Genomic DNA, 25026 nt, shown 5'->3' with positions numbered 1-25026 from the left:
ATTAGTAGTGATTAATGGTAGGTCTTTTCAGTACTCCATTGTCTCTGACAAGATGTTGCCAAAAAATTCTTGAATTTTTTTTGTTGTTGTGAGGGGGTATGTAACATATTGCCTTATGGGCTCACATGTTCCATTAAAACTAAGTGGAAGTTGAGTTCCCTAAGTTGAGTCACGAGATTTATTATCGTATATTTCTTATTTATGCAAAATGTCATGATATATATATATGAGTTACTTACCCCGACCCGGCGAATGTGATTCGCCATACGGGGATGATATATATATATATATATATATATTATACTGAAATGTATTATTACCTTGTCTCCCGGGTGGAGGTACCCACGAGCTTCCATTAAGTTATCATAATTCCATAATCTCAAATTATCATAACCATGTAAGCAATGTGGGGAGAGCCTGATCAACTTCCTCCATCTTGTTGAGACTGTTGCCACCAAAACGTAATAATGTTCAAAGCAAATCCACATGTCTGTATGCAAATCCACGGAGTGACACCATCAATTTCTACATGTGCTGAATGGGGGGGGGGGGGAGGGAGGAGGTCAAAATGGCTAAAAATTTGATTATGTAATATTTGAACAGCCCCTAAAATCTTCAAACATTACACTTCACTCATAGTTCAAAAAATATGTGGTAGATGGCAGCACTATATAACAAGCATTACACAGAAATAAGCTTCACGTTAGATTCAAAACATAGACACGCACATTCCAACATGTACCAATTCGTTAGAGGTTCCGTGGAGGAATATGGATGAGGTACGTGTGTAGTTTAGTAGTAGTAGTTCATTCAGCTTTGCTAGTGAGCGGTTTCAAGTGTTGAACAGCGAGGCTTTTCATGATAAGTTATTAATGTGTTACAATTTTGTTTTAGTTGTTAACCTGTGTGCCTAATTTTTCTCTGGGCTTCAAACTACTCTGGCTCTGGTCCAGGTAGTAGTCATCAATCACTAATGATGATTTTTCTTGTGTAGTTCTTCAAGGAGTTCGCATATTTCTAATCGGACAAGGTTTTTGGTGTGATGGTGTGAGCGATACTTATCGTAATGTGATTTACATCCGTATTTCGGCGGTATGACGATTCTCAATAGAGCTTACAATGAACAGTGATGGCAATATCTTCCTGATATGACAAAATCATCTTGGTGTCATCTTACCATCTACTAACTTCCGATGTCTTGGAGAGCTACATCTTCAATGTGCTGATTCGCAAATCGTGATCTTTTTGCTAATAGCGTGTGCTTCGTCATCAATGTGCTAATTAACAAACTTTGATCATGAACTTCCGTCATTCAGATTGAATTGCCCACCACTAATTGTCTGATTCCCCAGAGGTCATCTTGATTTGCTTAGTCTGTGTGGATTGTCATAAACATAAATGGGTGAGATCTATTCATATCTTATACATTGAGATCAAGGTTAATTTTTAAATTAACAAATTGTAACATAATTTAATAGTGAATTTTACAATAAATGTCTTATCAGGAAATTGGCAATTTTTCTTTGAGTTGCCCAAGACTTACATAATGGATGAAAGAATCACAGGACATAGCTGAAACTATTTCGCTACACCGTGTGATTATTGTGTTACATTGCATATTGCCATGAGTATAGTGCTGTTAATGCATATTGAGGTGCATTTTACATCATGATGCATCACGTACCATGCTGCATTGCATTTTCTTTTTACTGCGAATTGTTGTGCATGTGCTGCATCGAGTGTTATAGCATGTTGTATTGCATATCGTAGGACTTCCTTGTACACTAATGCCTTCATGAGGCCCAGATCAGTGGATTTAGTTCTGTAAGAGGCCTTTCACACGGAGCAGATGCGGGTCCAGAAGAAGCTTTAACAATTCAAATATACAGAGCCTTTCAGACGAGCCAAAATATCTCCACACCTAGGAAATGTTCATGCGGGTCCGGACGTCATCCACATGTGTCAAAACCGAAGTGCGGGCTCCGCATCCGCACATAGAAATTTTGACAATAGGTTTTATTCCGAGCTATTCATACGATGCGGAGCGAATTCGTCCGCATCTTTGGATACTTTTTAACTGAATTTTGCGCGAATTTTTTGTAATTATTTTGCCATAAATACCCTTAAAAACACCATATGAGGGTCCCTGTTCATCAAATATGATGTAACCACGTACATCTATTCCTTTGTTTCCTTCTGAAATTGAGATATAGCAACTTTAACTGCCTTTTGTCCATACTTTAAAATTTTATACAACAAAACCCTGACAGGACCAAAATTATAAGCTGTTCTGTTCATTACGAATATTTAATTGACTAAATACTTTAATAACTTTTAAATTTAATTAAAAATTTTTATTTTTATTTTTAAATTTTTAAAATTATTTAAAAAATATAAATATTTGAAATATTATTTTAAATATTTTTTTATTTTTATTTTTAATCTTTTAATTTTTTTAAACTTTAAAAAAATACTTTTATTAAACAATGTTATCCACATACGGTGTTCACTCAGGGCCAGATTAAGACGTTTGAAGACCCCTAGCAATTGAATATTTTTGGTGGTTCTCCCGAAACCTACAAGTTTATTTTACTCGATATTCAGTCTATAAACTTAAAAAAATGAAATTTTATATTTCAGAAGTGACTAATCTGAGGATGGGATTTCACTATAAAAGGTTTATGAAAGTTATTTTATAAAACTAAAAAAGAGCAACTAATAAATTTATTAGTTGCTTTTTTTAAAAGAATTATTATAAAATTTTTATAGTGTAATCCGGACTTAAGGCAGGTCGGGATTATACTATAAAGTTTCATGAAAGAACTTTTATAGAAGTTTAAAAATTCACCCAATAGGCACATCGGTTGCATTCGAGCGAACTTAACTGATCCGCGTATTGGTCGCATTTTTCACGTTTTATTAACGAACTTTTATAAAACTTTTATAGTGTAATCCCGGCCTAAGACAGAATTGTGATGTGCATATTTCTAAGCACAGACATTTCGAAAATCTCCACCCCTCCCTTTTTTTCTACTTGCAAATGCTTTGATATCTCCTGAATTTTTTTTTTTTTTTTTGGAACATAGAATGTTTTGGATGTTTTTGGATTGGATTTTTCGAACATTGGATGTTTTTGGATTGGATTTTTCGAACATTGGATGTTTTTGGAATTTTTCTTTCATATTTTTCCGAGAAGGCATTTTTTTTCAAAATATTTTGAAAATATTTTAAGATATTTTCTCCCATCGCCTACTTGTGAGGATCGGAATGAAGATATCTTTAGACCCATATTCTATGGGGCTTTAGATTAAATCACCAAAGAATGCTTCTAGGTCCTGAATCAGGGGTGAAGGAGAAAAATAATTACAAAAATTGTAAAAAAATAGTTTTTATGCACGAATTTCAAGCTAAAGATGCAGGCGAAACACCTGCATCTTTAGTGCTCGTGTGAAGGGTATGCGGACCCGCGTCCGCTCTGTGTGAAAGGGGCCTAAGGATAGAATCAGGTCTACCATGAAATTTAATCCATTTTCCAGGATATCTGGCGTCAGGTAGTGGTGCTAAACAGTGTTTGGGCTGACAATCCAAACAGACTAAAATTAAAAAAAAAAAAAAAATTGTACAAGATGATAGGCGAAATGAGAATATTAACAAAATTACAAGAACAAAATAAAAACGAATGTGCATACAATATATTTAAAGGCCACTCACCCTACCCCAAGTGGCAGTTAAAGTAGTCCTTGTATACACAGTGGCAGTTAAAGTAGTACTGAATTTCCAAATTTATGAAGTGATGGAAGTCTGAAACAGTTTCATTTTTTATCCAATTTGAGGCAATTAAAGCCAACAATAATAACCTCAATTCTGTTTGCCGCTTTATCTAATATCACTAGATAATGCAAATCACTAGTGTTAAAGAAACATTGAGTCTATATTCAAACTCACAATATGTTTTATTCACTCAATGACAGCCAAAAATAATCATTGTCATTCATGAAATAAAGAAAGCAATAAGTGAAAATTCATTGCTTATGGTTATAGACAATGACTGTAAAAATACTTCTATTGCATTAATATTACACATCACACACACACACATTTACTTGTATATGAATGTTCAGAGGCCTCAATTTGGTTGATTATACCATCAAGAGCATCTAGTGCTCTATCACAATTGGACACGTGATATTCCCAGTTGACTTGCCCCATCAATCACACTAATGCTAAGTGCTCAATCTATTCAGCATGACTTAGCTTTTTTTGCCATGGAACCTGTGGAGGAAAAAATCATAATTAATACTATGAAATTACGATATACATGCAAACATATGCTATAGTTATAAAAAAATGGGCTCATGACCATTTTTTCAAGATCAAAATTATGAAAAATAAAGAACAAAAAAATTTTTAAAACCGAGCAGCATGCATGTCAATATAGGTAGTGTTGTAGTTGAGCAATTATATGCACATTCGTTATAATGACCATGCCTTTTCACTTTAACCATCAGTTCAATAAGTCCAAAATGTTTTTCTATTCAGGTCATTTTATTTTTTACCCAATATAATTATTATACACAAAGATTGGTCAATCCAATTTCCACAAATTCAGTACTAATAAGCTCTTTTCTGCAAATAACTTTAAAAAATCATGTTCTTAAGTGAGCTTGGATATCACAATGGGATATCTGATAAACACTTGTGTGTGACTGTAACCATACCTTCTCTAAGTAGGGAGATTCAGATTCTGGATTGAGAAAGGATATGGAAAATTTATGACCTGGCCATGAAAGTAGTACCTCATAATCAGTATCTTAACGTATGGACCCACATGGACACGGCCCGAGGACCTCAAGAGAAGAGATGGGCATCACAAATATATCTCTTGAAAATTTTTGAGAATTTGCTAAGTAGAGTCCAAGAAAAATCTGTTGACACAGGGGCCTATGATGCTCTTGAGACGGCCCATCTCGTATTACATATATTTATATCACAAGGCAGTTTGCATATTTCCTTGACTTTAGCCAAATATTTTACATTTTCCTTTCCTTTCCAGGTCACCAGGAACCTTGCAATAAATATTTCAAGTTCTGGAATTTCCTATTCTGTGTTGCTTTTCCATCATTTCCCTTAACCCTTTACTGCACACAACCCTTTAAAGCTGAAATTTCAACAAAAAAAGTTGTAGGCTGTCTACTTAAGCCTAAAGGAGTGAGCAGGTACAATTTTGTAAAGATTGTACTTGAGATTCTGTACGTTTTGATTCTGTGGGAACCTGCCACCAGAGCTATGGAAAGTGCGTCTAAACAAGCATCACAGTGAAGCGTGTAAATGAGTGGAAGCTTCTGCATATGAATGAAAAAACACTGTATTATACCTGTGTAGCAGATTTAGCAGGACTCAGGGTGCACCACAGGGAGGCCTGCTACTCTACACTCCATCCCCCCCCCAAAAAAAAATTCTTGGTTATATGATTTTTTATGAATTATATTTAAAATAAAGAAAAAATAAGCTATGTATATACAAAAAAAATATCTACACAATTATATAAAATGTACGGTAGCGAAACTCAACAGCGAGAGCAAAATAATTTGTGCAGCTAAGTAAAGATGACTCAAGCTAATGATAAAATCATCCCTGCCTGAAACCTCCCCACAAAATTCCAGAGGATCACCACATTTCCTACAAACAGAATATATATTTCTTGTTTTTTTATAGACAACCAATCCTTCACAGCATGTGATAGCCTCCCCAAACAGAGAAAAACAGAAAACGTAAACACAGATGTTTCCTCTGGTCATTGCATTCAGTTGTGTAATTTGATAACAGCTGGTGTGGCATAGGATCCAGTTAATGGAACACCTTATTTTATTTAATGATTCTTCGTATGTTTCCTGTATAAAAAATTTAAAAATAATGTAGAATAAATAGTTTAGTGTACAGCCAATGATATAACATAGAATTTTTTTTTCAAGCAATCTTTTTTGCATATCAAAAAAATATACAAAATTTCTTGTAAATATGAGGATTTTAAATAATGCATCACAGCTGAAGATCATGGATTGCTTTGTATGGTGGTGTCATCTGTGACTGAAAAGGAAAGTTCAAAGCAAATGGTAAATCTATTTTTATTCATTTATAATTGAATTCAACGGTTTGAGAAGATAGGCAAGTTGGATGTTCCATGAAATGGAACACTGAACAACAAAGGGTTAATGAAGTATAGTTTTTCCATGCTTTTTTTGGTGGTAATAGATGGCATAAAACACAGTGAAAACGTGGAACTCGAAATTGAACACATTTTGCCCTCATTCATCTATATTCTTTGTTGATCAGACCTGAAACCAGTCTTTGTTGACATTGCTGATCTATAACTGCCTTTACCAGACACAGGGACCAGGGCTGGAAAAATCTATTGCCCAGAGCATATAAAAATTCTTACCAGGTATGTGTGGATATTTAAAAAAAAACACGAGCATATATATATATTTATTTAAAAAACACATTGGTACATATAAGAAACACAAAAATTAAAACTCTTTCACGTTTTTATCATGACTATTGGTAGCTTTACATGCCCGACTTGAAATAATATATGTCCAAATCAATATTTTATATGCTATCATCTGGCAGTGGATGAAAAAAAACATATGCCCAGTTAAAATTTTTACATGCCTCTGGCATGTCAGGCAATAGATTTGTTCAGCCCTGGTGTTCTATAGAAACTACAGACAATCCGTAGCAGTTGGCAAAACTTTTATGCCAAGAAGTTTCTTTATTGGGCAGACCACGTTACAAAATTCAAAAGAAAGACAGAGATGACAAAACAAAAATGCACAAAAAATAAAGATAAACAAAAATGGACATACATCTACAACCACTCTGTGACCCTCAAGGGACTTGTCTTTCCAAAAGGTCAAAAGTAATTTATAATATTAAATTTCTATTTTTCCAAAGCAACCTTCATTATCATTCTATTATCATAACCAGTAATCATTTATGTGTGTACATGCATAATAATTAAATTTTTATAATATAAATTTTTACATATACAAATATGTTATATTTTGTATATACAAATATGTTATATTTTGTATATACAAATATGTTATATTTTGTATATACAAATATGTTATATTTTGTATATACAAATATGTTATATTTTGTATATACAAAAAATATATCATAAAAATTACAAATTAAAATAATTATACCCTGCTCTTGGTATGATCTCTTCGAATTTTTATGATTAGTGATCATGCAAATTGTTGAAAATATACATATTTTTGATAAATATCTCTGCTCAAAAATTAAATGTATTTTTAAAAGTGGGGGAAAAAATCTTTTTCAATACAAATATTTCTATTGTATAAGTGTTTCGAAAATAATACTTAACAATAAAAAATAAAAGAAAAAATATTATAATTTAGTCTCTTATAAGTATGATTAGTAGCTTGATATTGATTTAATACTTTTGGAGCAGTGCAACTAAAATTTTTTTTGAATAGAGTTTAATTTGTTTGTGGTACTCAATTATTAATCTAGTTGATAATCTATTTTGATTCTTTATCAACACTTTTCTTCATCTGCTATAACAAATTTTATTATTCTATATAAATAGTTTTGTATTATGGATAATGTGTGGAACTCAGTTTTGTTTTGGTTAGAGGGATTAGTTTTTATTGTGAATCTGATTTTAAGTATATATATATTATCATATATTCCATGCATAAAATATATCTTTAAAAAAAATCATCTATTGTACACTCATGTCCATAAATTAAGGATAATGCCAGCTCCGGCAAATAAAGGTTCAGAAACAAAACAAACATTACTTATTCATAAAGCCCATTTATTAAACAAAAGATAAAGAACAAAAACGATGGTATATGTATGATACCATTCATAAAAACTACGGTTTTTGCTCCCTGGAGCAATTGTAAAAAATATCTCCTTTACAAAAACTTACTATTATGGTTGGTATGACGGTTAATACATTGTATGTCTCCCATGCGATGAAATACAGTCCGTACAACGCCTAGGCATGCTGAGTATCAAATTATCGATCTGATCTTGGGGAAGATCACTCCACTCAGCAAGCAATGCTCTCCAATGTTTTGGTACACGTGTATGAGGTGGTTGACGGGCTGTAACTCGTCGGCCAAGCATGTCCCACACATGCTCTATCGGATTCAAGTCAGGTGAGAATGCTGGCCATTCATTCCACACGGGTTATATCCTCAGATTCAAGGCATTAGTTTACTATGTTTGCTCGGTGAGGACGGGCATTGTCATCCATAAACACAAATTCTACACCCATTGCACCCCTAAACAAACGTACATGTTGTTCCAGAATGATGTCCCGATAAATTTGGGCTTTCGTGGTTCCGGTTTGAACATGCAGATCTGTTCTGAAACCCAGTATAATTCCACCCCAAACGAGCAATGCTGCACCACCGTAAAAGTGTCGTTCAATGATGTTGTCCTGGTGGTAACGGGTACCTGGCGTTCTCCATATGAAAATCCAACGTGAATCAGACTGCAAGGTAAACCTGGACTCATCAGAAAACATCACACAAGCCCACTGCGATGATGTCCACGTTGCATGTTCTCTACTCTGGGCTAATCGCTGCCGACAGTGAGTTGCCGTGAGCGGAACACATCTGACAGGCCTGCGAGCATATAAACCAATAGCTCCCAAACGTCTGTACACGGTTTGCCTTGAAACTGTGGTACCCGTGGCTGCAGATAGCTGACGAGACAGGTCGGATGCTGTGCTTCGTCTGCTTCTTTTCTCAGTTACTGCCAAATACCGGTCTTCATTCGGCGTTGTAACTCGGGGGCGACCTGTACTGTAACGTCTACTGACATTTCCGTTATCTTGGAATCGTTGCCAAAAGCCTAGAGATGACACTTTGGGCAATTCCAAGTTCCTCGGATACTTCCATCTGAGTACGCCCACATTCCAGGCGGCCGATAATTGTAACACGTAAAAAATCATCTACATGCGTCCTCGGTTTCATAACTATTCGCTTACGGCACTGAGTGCCTTACAGAACTCTAGTGAACAATTTCACTTTTTTGCCACCATTCCTTATATACCCCCTCCCCTACACTCTCGTCATTGTGACATACTATCGGCATCATCTGGTGGCTTCCTGAAATTTGCATATCATTCTTGCAGATGTGTGTGATAATTCTACAGGTGAAATTTTTACTTTAGATTTCGATTTCCGTGTGATTCTGAATTATCCTTAATTTATGGACATGAGTGTATTTTTAAGTCTGTATAATACTGCTGCAAAATTTTGTTTGTTTTTAGTTATTTTTCACAGTGCAAATTCTATTTGAAGTCGTCCTGTATTATTATGCTCAAATAGTTATAATCTAAAATTCTGTTTATTTCTTTGCGGTTACAGTGTGATATGCTTTGACTAGAGGAATGGTTATGAATTTTTATATGCATATTATCAAAATTATTTGTTCCTTGTCTTTAAGCAAATATATTTAGTTTTCTGAATATTTATTTATAGTTTGTTTTTACTTAGCCAACTATTTATTACGAAAAGGTCTTCTACTTTTTGAAATAAATTTGCTCTCTATCTCCATTTCTTCTACATACAGAACTATATCGTCGGCAGAAGATATTAAGTTTCCATTTAGTTTAGTCTGCAAAATTTGTTTATGTATGAAGAAAAGTACAGGTCTTACCAGACGAAGAAGCTTGATCTGTGTCCCTTACTGAAATTAAGCTGAATAAAAACAAATAACACATTCATTAGATATGGGAAAATCATTGAATACATTTCAAACTATCAGTATAACAGATTTTTTTATATATCTAGAACAGTGATTCACAACTTGGGTATTAACGCCCCGGGAGGCAGTAAAAGCTACGGGTATAACATAGGATCCTATGGGTTAGATTACGATGGGAGAAAAAAATTTCTGAAGAAGGGGGTGATAGGGCAAAAAATGTTGGCGAAACTATGATGTAGAACATAGATTTTGTTCTTCAATTCATGAAGCTAGGTGGAAATTTAATCCTTTATTTGACGTTGTTGCTCTCAAGCAATATGGTTTTCTTATATTTTTCAAGTAAGCACATTTTATATTTTGAGCTCATTTCGACATTGATGTTTCTAAGCAATTCCTAAACTTTCAATTTTTACTTAAGGACTGCTTCTATAATTACCAGCAGAATGGCTCAGGGATACATCTCCTATTTCTCGACAAGCCAAGCAAGAATGATTTTTGATCATTGCATTTTGAAATACTCCATGCATGGAGGAGAAATATTTATTATGCATTTCTTCAACAATGATAGAAAAGTAAGGTGGCAAACAATAATATAAATACAGTGTGTTCCCTGACGTGCAACATCCAATATTTTTATGTTGACAATACATTTTTTTTTGTCATGTAATAGCATTCAGAGTACCTCATTTGCTTGATATATAAACCCTCAAAATTTTCCTTCTCTGGATATTTCAATGCTTGCCAATTAAAGGGTTAAATGAAACTTTTTTTATGATGGCAACTTGGGTTTTGTCCAGCCTTGATATAGAGCAAGGGTGGCTAACCTGCCACTCGAGTATCACCAGTAGCTATTAAGATACAATGAGGTGGATGTACTGAATTTCATACATAGAAATAAGTTGGAGAAACTCTGCACACAACAAAACGCATGTCCTTCTACGTTACACTTTATCTGAAGGAGCCATTTGATTAAACATGTTGCAAAGAGGTTAACTGTCATGTTTTTGGCATAATCAGTCATTATAAAACCTTCATTTTTATATCGTAAAAGTAGCCACCTAGTATCATATTGTGCCACTGACACCAAGTATAGCGAATAAAGATTTTCCATAAAAAAAAGTTACATTTCGTAAAATTTTTGGAAGTACAAGAAGATTTACAGGTTCCAGATAAGAAAGGGGGAGAAATATGAATATCCCTTGCTTCTCAGCCACAATGTTGGGCATTTTGCCTGTTGTGGCCTTGTATTTGTAGTTGCATTTACATGATTTCACTACAAGATAATTTTGAAAATAAAATTTAAGAAATTGCTTTTCAAAATTGCAAAGCTCTGTAAAATTTTGTCTGGAGTAATTAGCAAGCTTATTTTTAAGGTTATGACATAGTTAAAATCTGCAAAATCTGTTTGATTTGAAAATGTCAGATCAGACAAATGAATCAGCTGAATTGCGACTATTTTATTGAAACATCAGCCTATCCATACATGGCTCTACAGGTTAGAAAAGATCTGCATTAATCAAAACCAGTCCATTCACTGTCTGTGGGGTAGTCAGATAAATTTTATTGATCAAACTCATTCACATAGCTTGGATTGATGTTTGTTTTTGAGATTTGTTTATATTGTTCCGGATAATTTCTCACAAGTCCTTGAAAAAAGCAGAGGAACCATTTGCAATACATCACACATTTATTTCAAAAAAAGCTATTTACATGACAATTAGAGTTCTCACACTGAGCATACAAAGTCAAACAACAGACTACTCACTCTATTCTTTGCATTGTTTTTATAGACTCGTCAAACCTTCAAGGGACAAAAGTTTCCAGAGAATTCTATTTCATAGTACTAAGTTAAATGGCGCCACTTTTTAAAGGTTAAAAGAGATTTTCCAGTGTAATCTAGAAGCTTTGAGCATATCTTCACACTGTCTGCACTGAGCATATCTTCACACTGTCTGCACTGAGCATATCTTCACACCGTCTGCACTGAGCATATCTTCACACCGTCTGCACTGAGCATATCGATTACTGTCTGTAATATATCTACTACTTAATACCATTTATAGATGGCAGCACCGGCCTGCCTTGTAAGATGGTAATAGTAATAAAGAAGCGCAGTCATGCTCTGGATCAAGGTTTCTAGAATATATAAGGTTAGGTATTAGCAAGCACGCGTTCCAAAATGAAACTCGTTTTGACGTCACCCGATTTCTCACATGACTCACTCAAATGGGAGCATAATGAAAAATTGTTGGTTTTTCATGAAATCAGAAGGGGTGCAAATTTAAACCTTTAACCTCTCCTTCAATATTAAAAGGAGGTACTAAAATGTGTGCTTGCCCAGACTGACCAAAATCATCTAGTTGCGGCACTGTGTAACCATTTCTAGTTAGGTAGGGAGGTCTTAAAAAAATCAATTAGCCTGAGGGCCCCAAGATGCTCTTAGGACGACTCTGCTCTTCCCTCCGAGAACGGCAGTGCCGCGAGATATGTTAGGGATTATATTGAAGACAGTGACAGGGCTGTGATTCCCGAATGGTGAGCCACATCATCTTGAGATTCATTGATATTTGTACCACAAATATTCTGATATTCTGCTGATACTTTTATCAAAAACCCTCTTATTACTACACATAGGCGTACGCAGGATTTTCTCAAGGGCTGGGGTCAGGTTTCATTTTTTTCTGATGGGGTGGGAGGCCCGTCATTTTCTGAGGGAGGGGGGACAAAGAACTTATACTCAATGTATGTATACACATATATTGCTTCTAGTGTATTTTTTAAAGCCGAGGAAAGGAACAAGGACCCCCGGACCCCCCCAAATGACGGGCAAGTTTTTTCCTGAAAAATAACACTACAATTTCGGCTGTAGGAGGAGGGGTATTACATCACCCCTTTGTGCACGTGAATGTTGCTACATGCAATTACTACGTTTAATGCTTTAATACGTTTGGTTAAACCTAGGGTGCACAACTTCCGGCCCCCAGTTCCGGAATTGGAAAGCTGCGAAGGGTGAGATCGCACTGGGCTGTAAAATATTAGGGGCCGTAAAAATGGGTTTTACTGCATTGATTATGTATAATATTTTACGCTAACTACATACTTTAAAAAGTCAGAACTTGAAATTCTATTGAATCCATTGATGAAAAATGTCGATTTATTAAAAGACACACATATGGTAGTGAATCTGCAGCCCGGACTAGATCCTTGGATGGGGGCCTTAATTTTTGAAAGGACCCCCAGACTAAGATTTTTTATATAGCTTCTTTGGTTGAAATTCAAGAAATTTTATATTTTTATATATTTATAAATATAAGATCGATAACTAAAGTCCCTACAGCCCGGTCTACCTTTCCCATGAATTGGCCATGGCCTTAACACTGTGATGAGCCCTCGGGGCAAGGGGCTCACCCTATCAGACTTGAAGTGCCAGTCATCCCGATTCAAAATCTTATTTCACAGTATTAGACATCAGGGCCGCAACTAGATGCTTGGTCAGCCGGGGCAAGCATGTATTTTGGCGCCCCCTCATAATGTTGAAGGAGAGATTAAAGAGTGAAATTTGTGTCCCCTCTAGTACAGTACCCAGGGCACTAGACCCGCCTGCAACCTCCTAGTTGCGGCCCTGTTAGACATTATATTGTTTTACATATTTCTTGTTAACGTGAAGCTTTGTAACCACCTGCACTGCCCATATCCAGTCTGCCCATGCGCTAGAACGGCCCTACTTACTGGGGCCTCCTCCTCGGAAAAATTTTTTGGGATCCAAATTCAAAGACCCCCACCCCTAAAATAAATTTTGGTGGATTTGTAGAGCAAAAATTTAGTTGACCTCAGGACCTAACCCTCATCACCAGGACCACAGAACTGTTCTTGCACCGTGCCGCTGAATGACTAAATCCGGCCCTGTCCCCGGACTTTAGGCACTGCAACCTGGGGTTGAAGATATTTGAGCCCCTCCCTAATAAGTTGTGCGAGGGGGCTGAGCCCCCAATAATTAATAAATATATAATGCAACGTACCACTGCCTCTCCAATCCAGGGACAGTGGGACAAGAGATATCATCCGGCTCCATCAAAGTGTTAAGTAAGTACCGAGTGCTTACAACACGATAATTGTATCAGTTTGTGGACCGCAGACTAAAAAAGTACACGCCTGGTTAACACGTATACAAAATCAAATTATATTATATAATGCACTAATCACCTGTGGTGAAGTAGTAACTATGCAGAAATTATTCAAGCATCAATTAAACATTTTGAAATTAATGTTATCTCCGTTTTCATCCGCAAACCGAAGAGTCTGAACATCCATGTAGGGGCCCAAATCAGACATGGGGGGGGGGGTTTCATCCTTGACCTGGATCGATTGGATTGGATTTTAAATTTATTGGCGCAAGGACCAATTTGGCCAAACTGCGCCAAAACATGATATTAAAAAAAAAGATGTCTTTTTGTCATGTCAAAAAACTAAAACTGTGCATGATAAAAAATGTGTCCAGAAAATTCGCTGGAAAATCCACTGCTAGGAAATTCACAGACAACAGTTCAATGCGAGTCGGTTAGCGTGGGAGTGAGCGATTGAGTTACTGAATCAGTGAGAGAGGAGTGAGTGAGTGACCTAATGAGTGTGTGATTGAGCGAGTGAGTAAATTAGTCAGTTTTAACCTAGTAGTGTCACAAATGGTTAAAAAATCTGATTCTTCTATGTTATATTGAATATATTACAATATCGACCTAATGGCATATTTATAGCTTGAGCGGTTATTTCTCGGCGATGATGAATCAGTCCGGACATGTTATTTTATATACAGTATATAGATGTAGACGCGCACTAAAACGGGATTTCTGAAAGTTCATCACCCATGGGGATCATGAGGTGTTAAAGTGGTATAGGAGGAATCACACACACATCGCTGAGTAAATCTGAGATTGCAGAATCCACACCAATGAAGTCTCTGGTAACAGCTAGTTCATCATGAAAAAATAATTCATTCAGGGTTCATACTCATTTTCGTAAAAAAATTTCCCTGACTTTTCCAGGTTTTCCAGTCAAATTTTCAAAAAATTCCAGATTTTTTTAAATCAAAAAATTGATATAAATTAAAATTTAGAAAAAAATTAATTATATTATAAAATTATTTATATTAATTATAAAATAATTTTAATTACAATATCATAATGACATCATAATCGTAGATTTTTTTACACAAATTTATGCTTTTCAAATACACCTGATGGAGAAGAAAAATGGAACACAATTAAGAAATGAAAGATTTCCCTTTTCAGCAATTTCAATGCCCACAAGATTTAAGCTTTTACAGTTGTTTCCTTTGTGACATTGTGACATAATTAGTCAAAGATATAGTTGGTTTCACTGCATCAAAATTCTTTACAGTTGGCTTGCACTCGCGTAAGCGCTAGAACCGAGAAGTTACGCAATCGGGGGTTGTTCACTGAACTCTGATTTCACATGCTTGGCATAGTTGTGGATAACTTATCTGCCCATGTTGCGAGTTTTACCGCAAAGCTGCCATCATGCTTTATACTGGTCATTTTTGACTGCTTCGATCCAATCAGCCTACTGACGATCCGCTCAGACAAGTTTTCTTACAACACATTTTTTTCAAATAAAAATACCCATGTGGAAAATCAAAACATACCCGTGCGTCATCCGTCGTTCCTAACTGAAACTTACGAAAGTCAACTTACGAAATTATCGCAACTGAGCTTTGTACCCATGGCTTTCTACGATGCGTAGTTATGTTTCTGGAAACACTAGAAAAAATTATGATAAAGTCGTAGCAATACGCTTTTCCAAGCGGACTTACGAAATCTTCGTTCCTCCTTGGCAGTATCTAACGTTTTTTGCGATATATTGCAATATTTTACGGATTATCAATATTTACGATGTTATCGGAATCCCCTTTTTCATCCCGATGGATTTTTTTCCCCTCATTATTATTTTTGATCAATGTTTTTTCCCGATCAGACGACAATCGTGACAATTTTCCAGGTCGTTGTCTGAAATTTCCAGGTTTTAAAGCAAAAATGGACCATTTTCCCTGATTTCCCTGACTTTTTTTAGTAAAATTTTTATTTCCCTGACTTTTCCAGGTTTTCCCTGACCCGTACGAACCCTGTCCATTGCTTAATGATGATCAACAATGTTTTTATAATATCAAAGGGATAACAGGAGATGATTTTGAGCATTTAGGGAGTTAATTCATCGCGTATCCACTTACTTTATTATCTTTTAATTCTGTTATTTCTCGGTTATTTATTCCTTTTAACGTTTCATTAGAAGATTCTGAGTAAAATATAGAGTTAATGGAATTATTGAATATATTCTCGTGTGCAACAGCAATTTGTAATTTCTTCGGTATCTCAATTTCTTCTAATAAAGTCATTATTAAAACTTTTCGCCATATCTTTAGGATCACTGACTAGGTCACTCACTCACTTATTCACTGGGCCACTCATCCACTCAGTAGCTCACACAGGGCGGTATTCACTGACATGGTTTAAGCTATAGTCACAATTTTTTTGAAAGAGATCGACACGGATTGGTTAGATTCAGGTTTGTAACCAATCTATATTGATCTCTTATCCAAAAATTGTGACTACAGTTTAAACCATGTCGGTGAATACGACCCTCACTCCCTGGGTCACTCATCCGCTCAGTAGCTCACTCACCTACTCACTAGATCACTCAGTAGCTTGCTCACTCACTCGCCCAATTCCTCGCTCAGTAACTCAATCGCTCACTCCCTCGCTTTCTGACTCTCATCGAACTGTTGTCTGTGAATTGTTAGTCTGGGAATTTTCCGGCGGTGAAAAATCCTAGCAGTGAATTGCATGGCGGTGAATTTTTTGAGAGAATAAGTTTTTTGATGAAGAGTTTTGTAAGTCTTTAAAGTTTTTTCCAGAAGTTTTTAAAGTGCTTACAAAATTCTTGATGCAATGACCCTTTTCATCCTTTAATGGGCTCATCCAGCCTTCTGTAACTTTACTTACAGACCACTTCATTTTTAATGATAGAATTTGCATCAAAGTTATGTGCATGCTGTTATCAAATGAATAATATTACAAGGTAATTAAGTAAAATAATGCTTACGATTCTTTTCTTGTCCTAATTTTAATATTCTCTAAATACTGCTGAAAAGAAGAAACTTCATACTTGTCAGCCATTTCTATAAACAAGATTGGAAAGTAAACAATATAGATTTGTTCTCATAAAACACATTTAACTGAATACAAGTGCAGGTACTTTTGTATGGAAAAAATGAACCACCCTAAAATATGTCAATTAATTTTTTCCCTATGTTTGTTCTTTTGACCTATTGCATTCGACGTTCATTATAACGACCCCTCCCCCACCATACCAGTATTCCCCTTGGAACAGATGTTATATTGGAAGGTCATTATATCAAACTTCTTTTTAAAAAAAAAATTAGCTTAAGCTAACTGACAATAAAAATTAGCTCAGAATAAGAAACAATTATTACCTTAACTTATTCATATCTGACAGAATAAAAAAACTATATTAATTTTATTATGAAGTTGAAGTGAAAATGCATTAGGTTAAAAATAATAAAATTGTGATAATCAATTAAACACACACACCTACATAAGAAATTATTCAATATCATGCATCAAAATCAAACACAATTTTAATATACAAAAAGAAAAGCATGAATTTTGTTAATTTGATGATTTTTGTGAAGTTATGAGGTCTAGCTGCTTCAGATAATAAAGACCTGCTAGTGAATAGCCACAAGCATTTATTGCTCTTTATAAGCTTTAACCCTTGCAGCAGCCATCAATAGATACCTCGTCCAACTTGATCTGCTTTATTTCGGTCACCCCAAAGTATCTCAGGTTCTCAACACACTATTATGCCCAATGTGGCAGTTATAATACGGATCAAGAAAATTTTAAAAACTGCTTAAACGGTTACCCCCCTCCCATTATACGTAAGACATTCCTTGTCACTGTGCTAGCGTGATGATAGTAGTAATAAAAATTATGGGAATTTAAAGATCGCTTCTCAAATTTAACAAAAAAATTTAATTATTTGAACTATTTTATTTGAATTTTTAAATGAACTAATTAATTGAACTATTTTATTTCCCATTTCATGTTGTGTTAAAGGGGGCTCAGACTTCACAAGATACCACTGCATTTCAAAGTTTGAAAAAAAAACATATTTACCTTTAGGTGCTAATGCATCATTGCCTGTAATGATGAACCCAGACACTGCATTCACATAATGGGACTTATAATCTGCATACCAAAATAATGTTAAAAATTATTTTGATGAAAATAGTTTTAATAATTTTTTCACATTATGAACACTTAACAAGAGGTAAACTGTAAAATTGAACAGTTTCTTAGAATTCTAAATAGCGGAACATCTGTCTCATAAATATTTTCATACATCATACGCATATTGAATATATAGCACATTATTTTTATTAGTACAGTCGAGCCTGGATATATATGAAAAGATTTAAAAAACATTCACAATAACAATATTCATCATAATCAATGCAAGATAAATAATCAAGTTTAATGAAAGGAATCCACTTAAAGCAGCGTCTCTCAACCTATGGAACTTGATGAAAAAAGCTATACTTATACAGACTATAAATATTCACATGTCACAAACAATAAGGATATTTGCAGGTCAGAATAGAATATCAGACAAATATACTGAAGTCAATGATTCTCAAATAGTAAACAAAACTGTGGTTATGCCAATCACTTTATTCAAAAGGTTTTGGGAATCAGCATGACCGGTGCTGCCTATAGCCAGGAGAGGACCATCTAGCAATAGGATGGTGCAGACAGAACAAAACTCTTGCTTTTCTTGAAATAGTACAGTAGCACTTCACCTTCAGAGTTTGTTTCTGAGAGAGAATTTTTAATTTCATGAAACGATCCATCATAAAAAAAATTTCATTCCTTCCAAAATCTTCATTATATTCAATATTATATTTCAGTTTGTTAAAAGTGGTATTTTTAACATTATTTTGGTAGTGCAAGTTCATTTGAAGATAAAAAAAATTCATTCTAACCGATACCTCATAATATTTGATTTCGCTATAAGCTAGCTCTCGACTGTAATTTTCAATTTTTTACACATGTAAATGTCTTTTTAAATTCTTTTTGATTAATTGATGTATCCATTTTCTTTAATTTTAAATTAAATTTCTGTTAAGCACAGTAAAGCCACTTTTGTGGCTATTTTGAGAGTTTGAGAGTCTTAAACTAAAATGTTTGGTGAACTCAATGAATAAAAAATTAAAATCAGTAGAATATAAAACTATGCAACTATTCAGAACAAATGTAGTAGTGATACTTCAGCTTACATATTTGTGGACTAAAAAATATTTTTTTTGATATAGGTGCACATGCTAACATAATGTAGCTATGTTGCGAGCTGAATTTTTGCACCAATCATCATCAGAAATACTGTCACTCAAGACAAATTGGATATTTTGTTGGCTTTTAAAAAATTTATTTTGCAGTCCCTGTGAACTTTGAATTAGCCAAGTTCAACTGTATTTTCAAATAGTGATTTAGTTAATTCAGCATGAATCAGGCATAGACTAAAAAGTATAATTTTTTTTTTAAATGAATGTTGGTCACTTACATAAAATGCAGGAGTGGAAAATAAAAATTTGATTTTTGTAGCAGCATTTATCAGATTTGTAGCACTTTAAATTTTTGGCAGTAAATAAAACACACAGTTTTTATATACATATATGCAGTAGCATACACAGGATTACACTTTACTTTAAGAAAAAGTGTTATTTCAGCTCAGAAGAAGGGGGTGCCCCCCCCCCCCACAAGGTACAAAATACATAGAGACTTCCTCTAGAAGAAATAATTATATTTTTTTAAATCAAAAATTTTTTGAGAGACTTCTTGATATTTATATTTTTACATTCTCTACAATATCAACAAATGAGAGGCTTTTAACATACAGACGACGTTTCAGATTTCAAAAATAATTTGAAAATGAGTGTTTTTAGATTTAGCTTGTAGACTTGATATAATCACTAATTAAAAATAAAATCACTACAGAAGAGACATTACACTCATATATTTGAGAAGTAATTATTTTTTCTCTTGTTTTTGCTGCTGATGCAAGTTTAAAAAAAAAAAATAGTGCTTTTGTTCTCTTCAGTTACAATCATTTTTGAACATTTGATCTTGCTTTTTTTTACCAGAGTTTACCCATTTCATATTTAAAATGATGCGTTTCTCTTGTGATGAGTTTGCTCTTGATTATATTACTTCAATTTGATTCGACATACTTTGAGATTACTTCTTTTCCTGGGTCATTCTTAAATATTTTATTCTTAGAAATTCTCAGAAATTTAATAGTGATTAAAAACTAGACTTACATTGTTACATTGTTTCTTAATTTAAAACTACAGAAATAAAAAATATAAAATAATGATTTAACTATTAGGAATTTAATAGAATGATTCTATTTTCACAAAAAATTCAATATGAGTACATTTGTTTTCACTCTTTATTTTTAACCGATTTGTGATTGCTTTTCTCCATGTATTTTATTTTCCAGCATCTTTAACAGATTTTCAGTCTCTCATTTTACTTCCAAGTTTTCTATTATTCATTCTCTTGATATGCCATTTCCTTTTACGCCATTCCCTGACATGTTGAGTGTTTAATGGAAAATGGTTTCCAGGTGAGCATTAATTAAAATCACTTTGTGTGTGTCTAGACCAGTGATTCCCAACGTGGGTATTAACGCCCCGGGGGCGGTAGAACCTATGAGTACAACATAGTATTCTATGGGTTAGATTGCTTTGGGGGGGGGGGGCGATGGGAGCAAAAAAGGTTGGGAAACTATGATCTAGACCAGTTTCCCAACTTTTTTGTGCCATCGCCCCTTCTTCAGAATTTTTTTTCTCCCATCGTCCCCCCAACGCAATCTAACCCATAGGATCCTATGTTGTTTTACCCGTAGCTTCTACTGCTCCCTGGAACATTTCATCACCCACATTGGGAATCACTGGTCTAGACCATGGTTGTGGCTAGTTTCAAAGGAACGAAAAGATAATTCATGTAAGTGTTGCACTTGTTATGTGTTCAAGCAGGGTTCCCATCTGCTTGATCATTTCCCTGACCAAATTCAAAAATTTCTCTGATCAAAAGCACATACACTGTAACGCGCATAACAATTCTAAACCACCCAATATCACTCTAAATTATCATCGCCCCCCCCTCCCCGTATTCATGGAGGTTACATTCGGGGGGCGGGGAAAATATGGGAAATCTGCGAATAACCAAAAACATAGTTTTATTTGTTTATCTCGTTTCTTGAACATCGTGAGAAGAGCAGGATGACGCAAAAGTATAAGGGAATGTAAAAGAGGGTGCAGCGATTGATTGTTGATGTTTTCTGAAAGAACATTGTGATTTCTGTTTGTTGTTTCTTCTTCATATCATCAAGTATGTTGGAGTGTGTTGACAAAACTTCCTCTAACAATTTTTCTACATGTGAAGAATGTACCATAGAGGGATCTACATCATGAAAATAATCTATTGCTGATTTCAACTTGCGAAGCCCTCCCCTATGTTACTCATGGTGAACTTGTATTTTACTTCTTTATTTTGATTTGTCTGGTACCGCTTGTTTCATGAGCAATCAACTGCATTAATTCTTCCTCTGTCAATGCCTCTGAATTGCTATTAATTAGCTGTTCGACTTCTCTTCTATATCCATATCATTGAACCCTTCTCCCCCCACCTGTTTTGCTAACATGACAATGTCTTTTATAATCTCTTCAGTTGGCTCTGGAAAAATGGTTGTGTCCTGGAGTGCACATTGTGGCCAAAGATCAATCCAACCAAGTAAATTGTTTCTCTCTTAAGAGCTGCCATGGTTCTAGTGATGACAGTAATGGCACTAGTGATAGCATAATTCTTCCATACCTTCAAGATATTTTCTGCATTTGCATGCACAATCATCTTCATTGAGTGACATGTATAGTGAGCCTTGACTGCTCACATTACCCCCGATCAAGGGGGCTAAATGATAGATGTTGTATTAAAAGACATAACAGACTTCCACACCATCAACTTTGAACTAATTGACATCTGGGTGTCCAAGAGTTTTATTCAGTATCAAAAGAACTTTGAATGACATGTCTTCACTCTCATGGTACTTCCGGAATGAAACATTGTTTAAACCAATCCAGGAAAAGTGTTTTCGTAGTCCAAGCTTTTCTAATGTTCATCAAAAATACTGTACGGGAGATTTGACTTATCCTTTCCCTTCAATGCTCACGGATTCATAGATTTAAAAATTATGGTGGGCTTTATCATGTACCCATACGCATTTGCACAAACAACATAGTAAGTCTACCTTAACTACCATAAGTCTGCCTTAAAACCAGGGGCTCGCTTTTCTTCATGGGTGATAAATGTTTTCTGCGGCTTTTTCTTCCAAAATAGCGCAGTTTCATCAGCGTTAAACATCATCTGAGGTGAATATCAATTCTCTTCAATAATTTTCTACAAAGTCTCTTTGGAAATTTTCTAGCTGCCTCCTGGTCAGCAGTGGCTTGATCGATAGTGATTTTTACATTGTGTAATCCAAATCGTTTCTTAAACGAATGAAATGAACTTTTACTTGCATAAAATTCTGATGAAAGAGACATTTCACTACCCTTCCCTTCTTTGTAGCAGAAGACTGTTACAAAGAAGGTCTGCTGCTAAACTTTTTAGCAAAAAAACCCTGCATTTTCGATATGAGAAACACGTGGATTGCATAGGCGATGCAAAGTTTTCACTGCCACAGGTGCAGCTACACCCACGGCTGACCAAATTTCAGATTCCCTTTTCTTGATATATCTCACCATAGATTCGTTGATTCCGTAATGGCAAGCCACAGCAGTAATTAACTTACTTTCGCCAAGCATAGCAAATATACAAAGGTTTTTCAACAACTGGCTGTTGCGAAGATATATTTTGGAAAGAGAAAATTCAACTGTCACTGCGGGGAAGCGAACCCATGTCCTTTCACTTTCTGGGTGAATACCCTAGACCACTACACTACAGACTCAGTTGTTAAAAAACCTTCATATGGTAGTGGAGAGTGACGTCATTCTTGTATATAGCCAATATATTCAATTTTTCTTGTAAAGTTTTCACTTTTTTTTTCTCCTTTCAGAGCATTATCAGTAGCACTAGACAAATGAGCCATCCTAAACACGCACAACTCCAATCTTGTAAACAAAACATGTGAATGACGATTGCTGAAAAAAATTCCAATGAAGGAAAAAAACCCGCAAATACAGGAACCACGAATATGGGGAGGGCTGAATGTATAACATTTTGTGATAATATACCATTAAAAAGCACATTACAGACAGAATGTTAATATTTTGCCACCAAATCAAATTGTGTATATGATCTTGCACACAATACTAGTTTCCTTGGAAATCTCAGAGATAATTGAATTCAAATCATTCTTCAACATAAAACGGTTAAAGGTTCTCTACCCACAGGCAGGAAAAAAAAAGCAAGAGGATAAAATCTTTTTCAGAAGAAAAAAAGTTAGAGATGGTATTGGCTTTGTTTTCAACAATGGAGAGTCTCTCCTCTTTAGACAGATCCCATCATCTATTTACTAAGAGGGCAGATTGTTCCTTTGTCAACATTGTTTTCCAGTATGTAAAATCCCGCCCTTCAACTGATAACACATTTCTCTCAGTAGGGGATCCAGAGGAAAATGTTGATAAGGATTTTTTTTCCCTCCCTCTGAGGATCTGAAAAATAATCTTCCATGGAAAAAAGTGAAGGTAAACCATTTGAATGTAAATTTATACTGATTTTTTTCTTCTTCAGATTTTCCCTGACTTTTCCCAAGTATTTAGAATTTTACCTGACTTTTGACAAATATTTTCCAATTCCCTTACTGTCCCTGATTCTCCAAGTCACTGGGAACCCTGTCAAGTGTTGCGCTCTATCTTCCAAATCAAAAATTAGAATGAAAATTTTTTCTCAAATTTCAAACTGACTGTTTTGGATTGAATAATTTGCAGAAACCATTGTAATTTTTAATTCATTTAATCTAGCTGGAACACCACTCATATAATATGCAATAAATATGTGATAAGTTTATGAAGTAAGTGAATATAAAGCCCAGGATAAGAGCTTTAATAACCAAACTGCCTGTGTTATCTCTCACAGAGGCACAGACCTGGGGGGGGGGGGGCACCAGAATGATGTCTTACACAATTGAGAATTTTGTCTCAAGCCTTCCCTGCTCCTTCACATGATTGCATATAGGGGCTTTTATATATTTTTTTAATAAAGGGACCCGTGAAGAATTGTGACCCGGGTGTCCATAGAAAATAACGAGCTAGGTAAACCACATTCCCAGATGTGGAATCCTCTAGCTGTCTGTATAACTGCTCTATCCCAAATCACTGTAGCCTGTGTGGGATGACTGTTAAAAAAAGGATAGGTCCAGGGAAACTTATTTCATAGATTTGTTAGATCATCTCATATTTTATGATACAGACCAATGTTTCTCATAGTATTCAGATCTTGGAAGGGGCCATCACCGTACTCTTTAAAATACAATTAGCCTAGGTATGCAGAATATGATAATGATGAGACGAAAACGGTCACTGTAGCTGTGAGGGATGCTAGCTTGTCACCATATCATTTTCATTATCAGAGTGTCTACCACATACCCAAAGAAAAGTTTTCTGAATTTTTGTTGACCTCTATTTGTCTGCCTATATAAGCTTTGCTGGAATCTTACATCAAATACCTTTCAAACCAACCATTACCATGGTAATTTTAATTGATGCGCAGCTGGAAACCATTTTCCATTGAACACTAGACATACTGGTGAATGGTGTAAAATGACATATCAAGAGAAGGAATAGTAGAAAATGAATAATAAAAAACTTGGAAGCAAAACGAGAGACTGAAAATCTGTTGAAGATGCTGACTAATTTCACTTACAGCCCCCCAAGAAATAAAATTGTGAGGAAGACCAATGGCATCATTGAAAAGTCAGCTTCTATTGTGATGCAACTTCAAAATTTCCTAAGGGAAAATTTTGTTTGTGGTGCAAGATGGCGCAGAATTGAAGAATTTCGGCATTTTTGTAACAAATGAGGAGAAAATTGTCAAAATAGTAGCAGAATGTAGCAGATGTCGGAAATTGTAGCAGATTTTCCACTCCTGTGCAGGAGTGGAAAATGGAAATTTTATT

At 35.0% G+C, this 25026-nt stretch overlaps 1 protein-coding gene across 1 annotated transcript in view; it reads right to left on the bottom strand.

Annotated features, from left to right (window-relative positions):
* Window positions 1-3949: 3949 nt before the first annotated feature.
* LOC149088786 (poly(A)-specific ribonuclease PARN-like) overlaps window positions 3950-25026 on the bottom strand; it is a 107116-nt gene continuing 86039 nt past the window's right edge. The window contains exons 16-19 of the mRNA XM_089250123.1: window positions 17967-18038; window positions 16870-16945; window positions 9709-9749; window positions 3950-4272 (exon numbers count right to left, since the gene is read on the bottom strand). Of these exons, the coding sequence (XP_089106249.1) occupies window positions 4241-4272; window positions 9709-9749; window positions 16870-16945; window positions 17967-18038 (221 nt within the window). The 3' untranslated portion in view covers window positions 3950-4240. The remainder of the gene's footprint in view (window positions 4273-9708; window positions 9750-16869; window positions 16946-17966; window positions 18039-25026) is intronic.

This window comes from Pholcus phalangioides, unplaced genomic scaffold (assembly GCF_987345545.1).
Source record: "Pholcus phalangioides strain wild (caught in Gottingen) unplaced genomic scaffold, Ppha-v1.0 ptg000003l_1, whole genome shotgun sequence".
NCBI classification, from domain to species: Eukaryota; Metazoa; Arthropoda; class Arachnida; order Araneae; family Pholcidae; genus Pholcus; species Pholcus phalangioides.
This window is presented reverse-complemented; position numbering and strand designations above follow the sequence as displayed.